This window comes from Melanotaenia boesemani, chromosome 11 (genome assembly GCF_017639745.1).
Source record: "Melanotaenia boesemani isolate fMelBoe1 chromosome 11, fMelBoe1.pri, whole genome shotgun sequence".
NCBI lineage: Eukaryota > Metazoa > Chordata > Actinopteri > Atheriniformes > Melanotaeniidae > Melanotaenia > Melanotaenia boesemani.
The window spans coordinates 3,214,009-3,230,191 of record NC_055692.1 but is presented as its reverse complement, the minus strand read 5'-3'; the positions used below and the strand labels follow the sequence as shown (position 1 = coordinate 3,230,191).

Here is a 16,183-nt window from a genome sequence, read left to right as displayed (position 1 = left end):
CAGTATTATCCCGTGAGTGGTCCGCACCTCGGTGTCATATTTATTTATTTATAGTAGTTTATTTTAAATTAAGTGTAAACATGCTCGGTCTGTGCCTTTTCGTGCCCGTGTCCAACATGGACCCGATTGAAGTGGAATATTTTGAGTCTAACGGACTGCCGTCGGAGCTGAAGTCTCTGTTTAACCAACTGAGCGTCTTCCTTCCGTCCCAGGAGTTTTCAACCTACCAAAAATGGCGAAAGGTAAGAAATAAATGCTCTTTTAAGTATTTTAAACTTCTAAAAGTGCACCCTACTCAACTACTAACTTGATTACCTACTTTAGAAAAGTAACTAAATCCTTTCATTTCGGCGGGCGGAAGCTTCATCCCCGTGTAGTTCAAGCCTTTACGACTAGGCCGCAGTTCAGAAAAGACCGGTTCCTAGAAAATTCGCGATAACCTATTTTTTTAAAGCTTTTAAAACGCTGAAATAAAAACTATCATATATAATTTATTGTTGTTGTAATTTCAACTATACGTGGGTCAAAACAAACAAAAACAGACTTAGATTTCTGAAGGTTAAGAAACCAGGCGGGCTTCCCGTAAACGGTTCATTCAAGCCGCATGGAAATTCCACCCTAAAAAGGAATTTGTTGAACTGGTGGGATCCGAAAAGTTTCCTGCACAAAATGTTTAGTTTTAATTTAATTCATTCTGAACTGAAAGTACATTTAAGATGCATTGCATACTTAATATTGCAGAGTTAACAGCTGTGAAACGCACTTAAAGCGGTTTCCTGGAACTAACGAAGTGAAATTACAAACTCTTGACTCATTCTTATCCAACCATTGAGATGCTGGTTTATTGCTGACCTTCCTAAAATATGGTTACGATTAGTTTTTAGTTGATAAATTACTCGTTTGTTTGTTTTTTGTGTGTGTGTGAATGCTGCAAATAAGACGAATAAGTTGCTGTTAGTGGGAGCAGGGTTACAGGTTCAGAATGATTAAGACCATTTAAATACCCGCAGAATGGCCACTGAATGAAACTTGGGTGCAACGGCAGATTTGTGCATATATGCTGCAGGGTTTAAGCAGAAAGGGAATTATTACTATATGATATTCATGTGCTTGCAGCGAGGTCTGCAGGTCAGGTGTCGGTGTTGGCCTGCAGACTGGAGTACTGCCAATGTCCCTGTTTTAGCTCAGCAGGTCTGAAGCCAGACAGGATTAAAACGCTGGCAGGTCAGCCTGCACTTGAGGTTAAAGATAGGCAGGAGTATTATGTACTAATACCACCAGCGTCAAGGAGACACTGAGCTCATGTAGGAAAGCCAAGGGAGCTGAGGGCTTGATGAATGGGTCATGATCCCTCATAAAATGTTATCAGTCTTCCCCCCTAAATCTCTTGTCTTACAGTGCTGGTTTACAGTTACATGACTAATCATTTCTGACATAGAGAACATTTTGAACTTGCTGTACATGTTTCATAAGCAATTAAATTAGTGTGTATCAGATGACAGCTGTGAATACCACAGGAAAACATCGTCAAGCTTAAACTGATTTGCCCCTGAAACTGTCAAATAGTATTAGTGCATTTGTTCCAATAAATTATAATTTATGGATGTCTTATTTTAGCCCTCATGCTTTATCTGTCTTTGCAGAAAACTTTGCAGAAAAGGGAAGAAAATCATGCAGACGGACAGCTGGACTTTGAGGAATTTGTTCATTATCTGCAAGACTATGAGAAAGACCTGAAGCTTGTGGTAAAGAGTCTTGACAAAAAGAATGCAGGTATGAGTCAAGAGGTTTTTCTTTTGCTTCTGTTCTCTTTAGGAGACTTTTTTTTAACTTGGTGGCTATTTTTTTTATTTAAGGTCACATTGATCCTAAGGAGTTCTTGCAGTCTCTTCGTGATCTCGGTGTGCACATTTCCCCACAACATGCAGAAGAAGCCCTCAAGAGGTAAAGTTTTAACCCTCCTACTCATTCACTAGTTTTTTTTGTTAAGATTAAAAAGCTCTAAATTTCTTTTTTGTTTTTTTCTAAAGCATGGATAAGAATGGCATGATAACGATCAGCTTTCAAGACTGGAGCAACTACCCCATGGTGGAGAAGACTGAGAACATCCCTGAAATCATCCTCTACTGGAAACACTCCACGGTTGGTTCATGTTTTTGCACTGAAACCACTTTTTGTGTTTTTATGTTTCACACTGAAGTTGACTAGTTGAGTTTAGATAAGGCAAAAATTGGGTAACTCCAACTTTAGGTGTTACATAAATTTTCAGATGCCCCATTTTCAGAGTCCAGGATCAGATAACTATCAATGCCGTCAATAGTGTTATCACTCAATGAGAAACTCGTCAGACGGCTCAGTGTTGCACCTCGCCACCTTCCTGTTGTCTGGAAAAAACGGGTCAGTTAAGAAGTAAAGTCCTTGAGAGGCTCCATCAATAGAGGCCGTGCGTCATCAATTAAGCTCTATTAGGCCATGAAAAGAATTGGGGCCCATTCGGGAAGGATTATTCTGGCAGGATTTTCCAATTTGTCTGACTGTTATGTAAATGAGAGCAGCCGTCAGAACCAGTGCGAACTTGCAGCTCATCTCCAGGAGGACGGTGTGGTCTCAGGTGTCTGGGTTATTTTCAGTCCTGCAGGCTGAAGAGCCAGAAATGAAGAAGGGAGGGACTGTGCCCCCTGGGAGGTCAAGCAAATTGCAAATTACTGATGAAACATGAGCTGTAGGAGTGTTTCAGTTAGTACAAAGTCAGATGTTAAATTGTGTCGCTGGTTTCTGGTTCAGTTTCCACAGCAGAAAGCTGGTGTGACTCTCCACTGCGGTGGTTATAAACGTATCGAGGACAGGGTCATTAATGTGTATTATTGTTTTTGATCGGATATCAGACGCTATCGGTCCCTGACCCAGATCATCATGAAACAGTCAGTCGCGCTGTTTTTCCTTCCCTCAAGGAGCCGGATGGATATCAGTATCAGTCATGATGATCCACTGTAATTACTTAAATCTTGATCTGGCTGCACTGCCTGAGAAAACAAACCCCTTCGAGCATGAGCAGTCACATGCAGCTTCCAAAAGTGTCCAAAAGTAAAGACGTGCATTGAAGAGAGTTGCAGAAGTTAATATGATAGCAAGTTTCACATTGTTGGAGATGTTTAGGGGGTTTCTAATTCAATTTAAAAAGTCAAGTACAAGTCTTAAGAAGCTATTTGGGACTTAAATTTCTTTATCTTCTGTTTTAAAGTTGGTGTAAATCTAAAATGAAGTGTCTTCCTGGCAGATATTTGATGTAGGTGAGAACCTGATGGTACCAGATGAGTTCACCTCGGAGGAGAAGCAGACCGGGATGTGGTGGAGGCACCTGGTTGCAGGTGGAGGAGCTGGAGCGGTTTCAAGGACCTTCACGGCCCCTCTGGACCGGCTCAAAGTCATGATGCAGGTGAGGCATTGCTTAAGAACGGGTTACCTAAGGGCTGTAAACAAATGAATGTTTAACAGAACGGGATGAATGAGAGCAGAGTCCACGTGGTGTTTGCCTGTTCCAGCCAATGACGGCTCACACACTGCAGTCACACCCTGGGCTGCTTCACTACTTACCGTCATCAGGGAGATTAAGGTCTAACAGTACCGTGTTCATGATCTGTCATTGGCCCTGATTTACGTCAGATGCAACATGCAGACTTTGATCGATCAGGACGTTTTCACAACAGTTTAACAGATCTGACCCAGTTGTGTCCTACGTGGCGCCATTCCTGATTTATCACTAAATTTAATGATCATTAAAATTCAGATTGTTTATCTGTTTTATCCGTCTTCTCTTTCAGGTTCATGGAGCCCGAACAAACAACATGTGCATCATGAGCGGGCTGATGCAGATGATCAAGGAAGGTGGAACAAGATCGTTGTGGCGAGGCAACGGCATGAACGTCATCAAAATCGCCCCTGAGTCGGCCCTGAAGTTCATGGCTTACGAGCAGGTAGGAGTGATTCTAAAATAAAACGAGGAAACTGTTCTGATGTCATTCGCTGATGTGCTTCCTTTAATTGGCTCCTCCAGATTAAGCGTCTGATCGGAGGGGATAAGGAGTCTCTGAGCATCCTGGAGCGTTTTGTTGCAGGTTCTTTGGCTGGAGTGCTCGCGCAGAGCGCCATCTACCCCATGGAGGTGATTATCTGTTTATTTCCATCTCCTACAGGTCAGGGAGATTAAGGCTTGATAACAAACTTAAACTTGTCTTAATCCGTTTCCAGGTTCTGAAAACACGTCTTGCTCTGAGGAAGACGGGTCAGTACGCCGGAATCTCAGACTGCGCCAAGCAGATTTTCAGGCAGGAAGGACTCGGGGCGTTTTATAAAGGCTACGTCCCGAACATGTTGGGCATCATCCCGTACGCAGGCATCGACCTGGCGGTGTACGAGGTATCAGTTCTACCGCATCGATGTAACACACAATGTTTAATATTTATCATTTAAAAAAATGTCATCAACGGGACGAGTAATGCAAATAATTTTATAGATCATTTTTAAATATTTATATACTTTCTATATTAGAAATAATGTGGGGTTTATATTACAGCATGGCAGCATGTTGTCGGTAAAAACTGAAACCTGCAATTTCCTTCCTCCAGACGCTGAAGAACACCTACCTGCAGCAGTACGGCACCACCAGCTCGGACCCCGGCGTGTTCGTCCTGCTGGCCTGCGGCACCGTGTCCAGCACCTGCGGCCAGCTCGCCAGCTACCCTCTGGCTCTGGTCCGAACCCGCATGCAAGCACAAGGTGAAGCTTCCAGGCTTAACTACAAAAAATATTTTAATTTAAGTGAGAGCTGCAGCATAAACTCAAAACGTTCGTTTTAAAAAGAATTTAATTTCATCTCTTTTTTATCCCCACAGCTGCAGTAGACGGCAACCAGCAGGTGACGATGACGGGACTCTTCAGGCAGATCCTGCAGAACGAGGGCCCCACGGGGCTCTACAGAGGCCTGGCCCCCAACTTCCTCAAAGTCATCCCTGCTGTCAGCATCAGCTACGTGGTGTACGAGCACCTGAAGACTCAGCTGGGAGTAACATCACGCTGAGTCATCGCCACGTGGCGTAACCCCACCCCACAATGCACACGCGTTAGGAATCCCGGGACCATTTGGCCCCTCTGGAGGTTCGTCTAGTCATCTCATTCTGTGAATGTCGGCTGACATAAGACGGTGAAGGCTGAGGAGGAGGAGGATATGGACTCTGTGAGCTCACATTGCTGCTATTTATGTTTTTAAGAGAAACTGTGAGCTGAAATGAAAGGTGACTGAATGGAAATCAAGGACCAAATGTAATTTTGTTCATTTTTAGTTAAAGGCTCAGGTCTTCCTGTGTGACATTGGAAGCTTCAGTAGGTCCGTTTAACGTGCGCCACCAGCGCTCAGGTGTAAAAAAGACCGAGTCTGCAGCAGCAACGTGCTCGGCAAGCTTTAACTGTTCTGCTTCCAGACAGAAGCCATTGTTGTTTAAGCTAAAAGAATTTTGCACAAGAGTTTGATTGCTCTCCGCCCGTGTCCAGACTGAATGGTCTGGTCTTTTCCATCCATCCTGTATTTATTTTATTGATACGCTGCTGTCTGAAAGTCCATTTTTGCATATTTCTGCCTTAGCATCTGTCAGAACACTAATTGTGGCTGTGTGGTGAAATGTTGAGCAGGTTTGCTCCTTTTTTCTAAAACTACTGAAAAGTCTTCTTGTTGACACGTTCACCTTCAGATTGTAAAATCTGGATGTGTTTCAACACTCTTTTTAAAGGTTTAATGTCTTTAATGTTCACCTCAGGGTTCAAGGGAAGGATTATTGTTCACAGAGAATCACATTTATAAGCAGGAGCTTGAAGAAAAGAGCGAAGCGATGCACTTTAATTGATGCTAGAAAGGCCTCTTAATGACTTTACTGTTGCAGGAATAATTTCTTTTGTAAAAAATGAGTTATAGCATTATTTTTATGGACCAGTTTGAAGCAAATAAATGAAAGTTCACATCAGCGATGCGTGTCGGGTTTTCTTTGGCTTGAACTCAGACGAGGAACTGAACGTGTTCTGTTGGTACGTGGAAGATCAGCAAAGTCTGACTAACGGATTCAAACATTAACAGCTTGCAGAGAACAGCCGGCAACGCCACAGTTCAGGTAAACTTGCTGGATAATAAATCTGCTCTGGATGTAACTGGAATTCTTGCCATTTGATTTAAAAGGAAATGTTTGTTTTTAAAGAAAAGTTTACCAAGTGATACTGCATCAGTCATTCAACACCATTTTAAATGAGCTGGGAGTTTATGATGAATGTAAAAGGAATAATTTATCTAACGTGTGCATGCAAATAAAGTTGACTCGTTTTAATTTTATTAGATTAAAAGATTTTAAAATGAAAAATTATTGACTCAATGTTCACTGGACCAGAATGTCTGGTTGATGTCAGAGGAGAATGGACAGACTGGTTGGAGATGATAGAAAGACAACAGGAAGTCCAATCAGCACTGGTTCCTACCAAAGATCTGCAGAACAGCATCTCTGAACACACAACACGTCCAGCCTGGAAGCAGATGGGCTACAGCAGCAGAAGACACACCGGGTGCCTCCTGCCAGCTAAGAACAGGAAACTGAGGCTACAATTCACACACACTCACCAACACTGGACAATAGAAGATGGAGAAACGTTGCTGGTCTGATGAGTCTCCATTTCAGCTCCACATTCAGATGCTCGGCTCAGAATCTGCTGGAAACATCATGAAAACATGGATCCATCCTGCCTTGGATCAACGCTTCAGGCTGCTGCTGGTGTGATGGTGGGGGTAGATTTTCTTGGTCCACTTTGGGCCCCTTAGTACCAACGTGGCCTGGTTTAACCAGCACAGCCTACCTGAGTATTGTTGCTGACCATGTCCATTCCTTTATGACCACAGTGGAGCATCTTCTGATGCTACTTCCAGCAGGATAATTCACAATGTCACAAAGCTCAGATCATCTCCACCTGCTTTCTAGAACATGACGATGAGTTCACTGGACTCCAACGGCCTCCACAGCCACCAGATCTCAGTCCAGTAGAGCAGCTTTGGGATGTGGTGGAACGGGAGATTCTCATCATGGATGCAGCCGACAAACCTGCAGCAACTGTGTGATGCTGTCATGTTAATATGGAGCATCTATATATATATATATATATATATATATATTCAGATTTAATTCAGCCTGAAACTTGTAGATTAGGCTTTATTTTACAGTAATGTGGTTAAATTCAACTCAAATTTTACAATTTGCACATATATTAATGTTATATAAGTTAATAATCGCAATAAGTAAATGTACGGTTGTCTTTGCGTGTTCATATTATTGGTAAAAAAATAGTCTTTGTAATGAATTTAACTTTTATGTCACATGTAAGATATAAAACAGGAATTCATATACACACACACACACACACAAAGAAATGTCATACACCTTTTAAAAGGCCAAAATATCCTTTAATAATATGTTTAAAGTTATCATGTTTTTTTCTTCTTTTCACGTGCTAAACTCATTTGCAGCACGCTGGTACATGATATTAATACTTTCCCTCTTCTCGTGTCCATGTATCAGAGTGAGTTTATTCCAGTTGCTCAGGTTTCCTCCTCCAGTCCAAACTCATATATGCCAAGTTACTGTTGGGGTGAGGCCTCGTGTTGGATGGGCGCCTCCATGAAGGACTGCCCACATGTACAGAGTGTACCCAGCTTCTCTGATAGCTGAGAGGCTTTAGCCACCTGGGGTCCCGAACAGTACGAAGGAGGAATGGATGGAAGCATGTTGGTTTAGACTGTGGTACATAAATAAGGATCTCACAATGACAGCCTTCCTCCATGTAGGAAACATGTCAGACGTTAGACCAGGCAGTTTGGCACCAACAACCATACCGCGTTCAAAGTCACTTAAATCCCCTTTCTGTCCCATTTTGTCCATAAAAGCCGTGGATATCCACTCAGATGCTGAGATGTGTGGCTAATTAGGCCCCTCAGTATGGACCACTGCTCATTCACCAGTTACAAGAAGCCCCCAAATCCCCTCCCTAAACCTGAAGACGGGCAGTGAATAATTTACCACTGAAAATTAGACTTTTTTTTTATAATAATATGTTTACTTGATGTTTTCATGTAAAACAATTACTATAAAAGTAAATTTCCAAACTTTCATTTAGGTTTTTTTCTGAGGTGGTAAAACTGGCATTAAACTACGAATCACAACAAATGAATAAATAAATAATAATGCTGTTGAAATTACCCACTTAGTCCTAAAATGTTCCACTCAAACTAAGTTAAGCTATAATTATCTGATGACAGAACTTCTTGCTCTTTAAGCTAATCAGCTGTTTACCAGAAGCCTTGAGACTTTTCCAGAAACTGCTGCTTGGCAGAGAGAGATAAATGCCAGTTTTACTCCAAGTGCTTTACTAAACTGGTCAAATGGTCGACATGTTCAACAGTTTTATTTAGACTTTGTTTCACAGATAGAGAACAAACATCTAAGTACATACTTTTTATTTAACATCTGCATGTTTATGAAAGCAATATCCTTGTGAACTCAGAATGTTCTAGATTCTTTTAATGTTTCTCTTACATGACTGAAAAATAGTATCAGGAATAAATAAGAAAGTAATTCTTAAACAGTGAATGTTATGTAACAGGACTTAATACATACAGTAAAATGTTTAATTTGAGGGTTGAGTTCGCGCAGTTTGTCCTGCGCAGGCTACCGTATCAAAACACGGAAGTTCTGGAAAAGGCGGTGGGCCAAACGCGTATGTGTAATACTTATTAACAGCGAAAACTAGTTCCAAAAACATGTTTTAATATATGAATGTTTTCCCGGAAATAGTGTAAAGCTTTCAATGTGTTTTTATTTGTTTTCGTACGCTAGCTGCTGTGTTAGCGCGCTAGCTAGCAGCTGTGCTAGTGAAAGATAGCTGGAGTAAAACATGCAGAACGTGTTCCGAACCGGGTTTCTGGTCCGAGCCACACACACCCTCCTGACATGGGTCATTACCCTCATACTGTTCCTACATAACACTGGTAAGTTTATCTAAACTGGGAACTTTAGCCTGTTAGCTGCTGGAAGAACCACAAACAGTGATTTGAGGAAGTCACTAAATATTTAGGTGCAGATTTCAAAAGAAAATAATTCATTTTTACAACTGAAATGATCTTACAACTGTACTATTATTTTTCACAGATTAAGATGTGTTTTCTTTTTATTAATGGCTGATTAAAGCAAGTAGTCATGCTTGGTGCTGGTTTCTCTAAATGGTCTAAGTGGAACTAAAGGGCTGCCAGACTCTTTACTGCTGCTGATTAAAAAGCAGAAATCTTCAGCCACAGTGTTGATGGTTGTCTGTGCTTGTGCTTAGTCTCATAACACATTAAAGACTACATATGGACATGGAAGGGAGCCTAGATTCAGAAAAATGTATCCTATTTATTTACCACATACATCAAACATTCAAAGTGCAATGTGTAGACATGAATCAAGACCCAGTACATGAGGTTGTTGGAAGACACAGCAAATATATACATTAGAAATCAATGATGCTCTCTATAATCCTAAAAACAACCAAAAAAAAAAAAAAACTTATCACAGACTAAATTGATTAATGGAAGAATAAAAACCCTAAGAAAAAATATGGTTGCTTCTTCTTGAATTGACTGATGTGTGTCTGTGTTTGCAGATTTGCGTAAATATGAGGAGCGCGGAGAGCTGCTGTTGCCAGCGTTCTTCTTCCTGCTCGTCATGCTGTCAGTACTGTTGTACTTCGCAGTCTCATTAATGGATCCTGGCTTTGTTCTGGCTGACACAGTGAAGGTGAGGTCCATGTAAAAGGTCACAAAACAAGGCAGATTTGTTGGAAAAGAATCCATCTCTGTTTGTGGTAAAAGCTCTCACCCATTCTGTGCCATGTAACAGCACTATAGGTTAAAGGTAACGGGGGGTGTGCATGCAGGTGTGTACATGTGTGACCCACATCTGTCTGTGTGACGCAGGGCGGTCAGGGTTCGGATGAAGAAATGGAGTCGATGATTCCTCAGTCGTTGACCCCTCGGTTGCGACGCTGTGGCTACTGTCTGCTGCAGGTAACCAGCTGCTGCTCCCAGCATTCATCAGCATCTGTAGCCACATGTTTCCGTTCATATTCTGGTTCATTTTTATTGTTTTAAACATATTTAAACAGGGATGCACTGTAGAGTCACTTCAGTTACTGCTACCAAGGAGAATAATTCAGGTTTTTTTACATAATCCTTTTTTTCTAATCTCAGATTTTAGATATTTCTCTATACTTATAGTCGGTTTTTATTCAGTGGCCTGAAATCACCATGGCTCTGAAGTGCACATCATAACAACTAAAGAGAAGACAGAACATTTCTTTTTTTATGGAAAAGTTCAGTAAAACCATTTTTACTTGTGATTACATAAAAATGAAAGACAAGCTAAGATGAACTTAAATGTCCCAGAAGGAAATGTGTCTTGGACATCAGTGCAACAACAGCATGAAAACAGGTGTCACGAATAACATCTTTATAAAACTAATTTAAAAATAAATCAAGAATTAAATTAATTAAATAAAAAAATAAACAGCAAACCAATTAGAGCAACTAAAATATTCACAAAACTTTAAAGGAACTTTGAAGCAGAATGTTTGTTAAGCAGTGAAACAGAAGATTAAAGGAAGGAAAGTTTAAAACAATTCCTTTTGTGTCTAATGGATCTATATCGTCTCCTAGAACACTGATTCCCAACCTTTTTCCCTCGGGGAAAATGCCGTGGAGCCCCTGCTCCACCCTGTGTTGGAACCATGCTGGTTTTATGCTTTCTCACCATGAATACTGTATTCTGGTTGAGTCCTGTACTTTGATAAAGCCAAAGTTAAATGAACAACATACAGCCTTACTTTTATTCATTAAATCTGAACAATTTGTGGACATTAATCACAATGGCTCTAATGGTAAAGCCTCAGGGACCCCCTGTGCTTATTGGGGGACCCCAGGTTGGGAACCAATGTCCTAGAACAGTGGCTCCCAAACTTTTGTAACCACGTTCCCAAGATAACATACGTTGGTGTATGAGTCACTACAACCCTGAAAAGAAAGCTTAGAAGCATTTAAGATGAAGAACATCACATCTCAGAGTTTTTAACCAGCATTTTTTCTACTGTAATAATCGTTTGTGGCTCTAAAATTCTCATTCATCAGATCACATTAGCTTTGGTTAATAGTATTTATTCTTTTGAAGTGACAAATGTCCCTTCTGTCTTCCCATCTGTGTCTCGAGCAGCAGCCAATGAGAGCAAAGCACTGTCAGACATGCAAACGCTGCGTGCGGCGCTTCGACCATCACTGTCCCTGGATCGAGAACTGTGTGGGGGAGAGGAACCACCGCTGGTTCGTCGTCTACCTGCTGGTGCAGCTGCTGGCTCTGCTTTGGGCTCTACGCATCGCACTGTACGTCTGCTCTACCCCCCTCCTCTAAGCTTTAAGATAAGCTACCTTATCAGCTGGGAAAATGAATATCTGTGGCCTCGGTTTGCCCTGCGGTAATGAGCCAGAGGAGCACTATCATGTGGTGTCGCTGTACTCTGCTCTGCAGGTTTATCTGTCCAACATTTGGCTGAATTAGGTAACCCACTCCACTGAAATGATTGTTTACATTGTGTAAACAGTGAGCTGTCATGTGTTGCTTAAGTACAATTTGAAAGTTCAAGTGACCTCCTTATTTCAGGGATCAGCAGTCCAGCCTTTCAGCTAACAGATGATGGCCTATACAACTTGCATCTTGCTGCAGATGAGTCTCAATAAAAACAATAATCATGAAAAATAGTTCTTAACTTAGCAGCAGAGAATTAAAAACCAGGAAAACAACTTGACGACAACATTAAACACGATGAAATTCGAGAGCAACCGTTCCTTCAAGAAATAAATCATATCAAAAGTTAAAAGACTCTGATAAAGGTAACATTAAATATGGCAGCCCTAACTGCAGTAGTAAGAAGAATTTATTTATATATTGCTTTACCCAACAAAGTTATAACCCAGAGGGGAAAAGACAGACAGATTAAAATAATAGAATAAAGACTACAGTTTATTTGTCAGACAATACTAAAGTAAAGAAGAGTTAAAGGTGTCAGAGATCTTGTCTGAGCAGGTGCTGATCTGGGAATAGTTATGGGGAGTTTTGAGATAATAAGAGGAAGAACCATTAATCAGTGTTGGAAAAATGTTTGTTTAGACGTATATGAGTGGAATAAACTAAGAGCTTAATTTCTCATTTTTAGGTGTGTAAACATTTGTAAGGCAGAAATCATCCTTTTAGTTGTGTTTCTCAATCCTGGTCCTGACGTACCACAGCTCTGCATGTTTTAGATGTTTCCACACTTTAACACATGGTTGCAATGAGCGGCTCATTAACAGGCTTGCTACCTCGGGTTGGGACGATCCAGTATCGGGCTCTGATATTCACAGATCGGATATCAGGCTAAATTCCCCCGACCCACCTTAACGATGCACAGGGGGCGCTTTCGTGGTCCTGTGTTTACAAATTATGAGTATTATGCAGGTCTAAAACAGGCAGGGCAAGGGTTCCCGAGGACCAGGATTAAGAATAACTATCCTAAATCACAGCACAGAAGATTCATTTACTTTTCTTAGCTGAGTTTTTCATGTTCAGATTAAATAGAGACACATAAAAAAACAAATAACATATCAAACATTTTCAAGGGGTTTCACAAAGAAGAAGAGTCTAAGAGTTACATAAGTTCAACTCAGCTGAAGTGGAAAGTGGAAAAAGTTCTTCTTTATCAAAAGCTGTGAACTGCTGATACCAAAGCTTTATCTGTGGGTCTCTGGTCGGGTTGGAAGGGCTCCTACCAGATCGATTTAAAGGGACAAGTCCAGAAAGGTTTAAATCAACATAACATCGAGCAAAGAAGTGAAGGGAAGCAGAGATAGAGGTGATGTGGTCACACCTCCGCCTGATGATTAGTCTGGCTGCTGGAGCAGGAAAAGTCCGGCCTTGCAGATTTTTTTTTGTTTGTTTTTTGTGCGCATGCAGAAGATTTTTGATAATTTATTCCCTCCCATAGAAAACACTGCTGGTGAACTTCCTACCCCAGGATTCTTTTCATTTACGTCATGACATCAAACTCAAAATACTTTTGCATAATGCTCCCTGGCGGCTTGTTTGTTACGAAGCAAACAAGAAAAAGGGGGCTGAAGACTTCAGCTGACGGGTTAAAGAGATGGGAGATAAAACTAAATGTCAGTGTACGCTATAATGAAAATAATCACTTAAACCTAATCTAATGAGCTCTGAAAACAAAGTTCTGGATCTTTAAAGGTTCTGGATCTGCTCTCTGAAGGATAGAAAAAGAAAACCATATTAAACTTTCATAACTTGATCCTGTTACATAAAGAGGTGTGTCCTCTTTTCCAGGTCGGGCATTTCTCCCAGTGTTTCCTGGGAAACGTGGTTCAGAGTGAACGGGTTTCTGCTGGTGGCGCTGGCCGTGATCGGGGTTTCCTCTGTGGTCGTGGCGCTGCTGGTGGGCTCCCACCTCTACCTGGTCTCAGTCAGCTGCACCACCTGGGAGTTCATATCGCGCCACAGGATATCGTATCTGAAGAACTGCAGAGACGAGGAGAACCCGTTTGACCGCGGCGTTCTCTGCAACCTGTGGGATTTCTTCTGCATCTGCAGGACAGTGATGTGGGAGCAGGTCTACCAGAGGAGCACCCTAAACCCAGTCTGACCTCATTTAGACTTTTGCATTGATGATACATGTTGAAATTAAATAATTTTTATCTGTTTTATAGCTTTGGAAGATGTGTAAGTTAACATGGATTGATGGGAGAAAACCAAACGTTGAACACAAACCTTTGACTGTGTTTACATTTAAGTCCAGCACACGTCAACACCACCAGCTAGTGTTGGTGTTTAACCACTTGAACCCGGACATTTAAGAAATGTCAAGCTGTTGGTACAAGACTTTTGACAAGTGCACGCTCAGGACAGTGTTTACTCAAACTAAATGATACCCTGATGTCCTGATACTTCATCTAGCATCATTTCACTCACTCTGGTCTTTGTTTTGTAGTAACTAAAAGGTGTAAAACCAAACACTAAAGCCGCTGAATGTATCCAACAAAATGGCTGTAGAAACAAACGAAACCTCTTCCATGTGATAGAAGCTGTGTTTTTACTCCGGTCTGGACTCACTGCTTCTGCAAATATTGACGACACATTTTACAACTAACTGCCTGTAAATCTGTGAAAGTCTCTGTGCTGGTGATGTACAGTACTGTCTAAAATGTTTTCTTTATTTAATGGCTGGAATTTGGAAAAAAAGTGTAGTAATTTATTCAGACATAAAAACATGTCTGAAAATACAGTATTTAAGGCAAAATTCCCACATTTAGTTCCATTCTGATGAGCTTGAAAGTGAATTTGGTCTGAGTAGCTTTACATTAGCTTTGTAAAGACAAGCTAATGTAATGTAAGCTAATGTAAACAAAAATCAAAGATTAATAACAGAAAAAATGAATATATCATTACCAATTATCCTTCTATTGGTATCCAATCACTTTACTAAAACATGTTTCAGTAAAGTGATTAGATACCAATAGAAGGAGACCTACAGCGAGTAGGTAAAATGCTTCATTCTGAGAGAATAAAACATTTTTCCTACTTGCTGTAGGTCTACATACATGACAGCTGCCATGTTGGTTTCACCATTTTTACTACATTGTCTCTAATTGGACAAACCACTATGTGTGTAAAGTAAAAACCCTCTGAGGGTTAAAACTGCTGTACCAGCTTTGTGGGACCACTGTTCGGGATAAGTAACACCTTGAAAGGACCATAGAAGAAGACGGTACACATGTTCACTGTTAGTTACCTGCAGTGCAGTCATCGCAGCACCTGAGGCCACTGGACCCACTCACAGAATAAAACGTGCTCATGTCTGGAAGAATTTTGGCCACTGATGACCACCGTACATTCACAGCTGTGTTTGGCATTTGAAGTCACGGCCATGTTCGTCTTTAAGTAGTCTTCAGGAATAGTTCTCCAGATTCCTGGAAGCACTCCCCGAAGTTCTTTTTCTTCTGTTCTCTGTCCAGATGATCCCACACTGCTTCAGTCATGTTGAGGTCCTGGTTCTGGGGAGGATCCATCCCTCCATCAGACCTGTTGAGGTCCAGGTTCTGGGGAGGATCCATCCCTCCATCAGACACCATTTCCACTGATCTTCAGTCCAGTTCTTGAGTCATGTGACCTACCTGAGCCTTTTCTCCCGGTTTCCTTTCCTTAAGAACGGCTTCTTGACAGCCACGTTTCCATGGAGACCGTTTCTGATGAGGCTTTGGCTAACAGTAGGTGGCTCAGCTGAAGGTCCAGATGCATCTCTCAGGTCCTGGTTCAGGTCTTTGCTGGGTTTGTTCCTATTTCTCCAGGACATCACTTTCAGATTCTGTTCCTCTGCTGTAGATAGTTTTTAGTCCTGAGTCTTCTTCTTTTGTCCTCCACGTGTCCAGTTTCGTTAAATGTTGCTGAGCTTCGCCACATTTTCAGCCGACAGCTCTTTGGGAACCACACTGCTGCTAAAATCCTGTTTCATGTCAAACTGTTATTTCTGTTGGTTTTTATCGGTGGAACTAAAGAAAAGGGAACAAACGATGTGTTTGAGACGGTCTGCTAATAACAAAGAGCCTTAACAGACTATTGTTGTCTGTTTTGTATCGACACAACACTGGTTTGTCCCTTGAGGAGCCTTTTTTATGCTGGAATGAATCATGGGTCAGAGTTAAGTAGTTTAAACAAACAAACAAAAAACACCTTTCTCTGAAAACAGTTAGGAAGAAGGACTGGACTGGAAATGAGTGAAAAATTAACCAAGTTCCCAAGAAAAACTTAGAAAGACCTTCAGAAAGCTGGAAGACCTTTTCCCAACATTTATTAAACAGATGAGGGCTGATTGAAGTACTGTAAATTATTTATTGTGTTCGGTTAAAATGAAACAGGCATCTTCAGATAAGAAGAGAAGCAGAACATTTTTACTGTATTATTCTTTGTATTTATTGACGAGTACATTAAAACATGTATGATATGCATATTGTTATAGAGTACATCTGTACAGACAT

General features: G+C 41.1%; 2 protein-coding genes across 2 annotated transcripts; both read left to right on the top strand.

The window, feature by feature from the left end:
• On the top strand, positions 1-6,015 carry slc25a25a (solute carrier family 25 member 25a). The gene is made up of 10 exons (XM_041998920.1): positions 1-242; positions 1,644-1,773; positions 1,857-1,944; positions 2,031-2,142; positions 3,278-3,436; positions 3,822-3,974; positions 4,055-4,162; positions 4,249-4,416; positions 4,626-4,776; positions 4,893-6,015. The coding sequence occupies exons 1-10, from the start codon at positions 81-83 to the stop codon at positions 5,075-5,077; spliced, it is 1,416 nt and encodes a 471-aa protein (XP_041854854.1). The 5' UTR covers positions 1-80; the 3' UTR covers positions 5,078-6,015.
• A 2,739-nt stretch (positions 6,016-8,754) lies between these two features.
• On the top strand, positions 8,755-16,043 carry zdhhc12a (zinc finger DHHC-type palmitoyltransferase 12a). Its single transcript, XM_041998946.1, has 5 exons — positions 8,755-9,070; positions 9,724-9,857; positions 10,037-10,126; positions 11,325-11,491; positions 13,479-16,043. The coding sequence occupies exons 1-5, from the start codon at positions 8,977-8,979 to the stop codon at positions 13,792-13,794; spliced, it is 801 nt and encodes a 266-aa protein (XP_041854880.1). The 5' UTR covers positions 8,755-8,976; the 3' UTR covers positions 13,795-16,043.
• Positions 16,044-16,183: the final 140 nt, after the last annotated feature.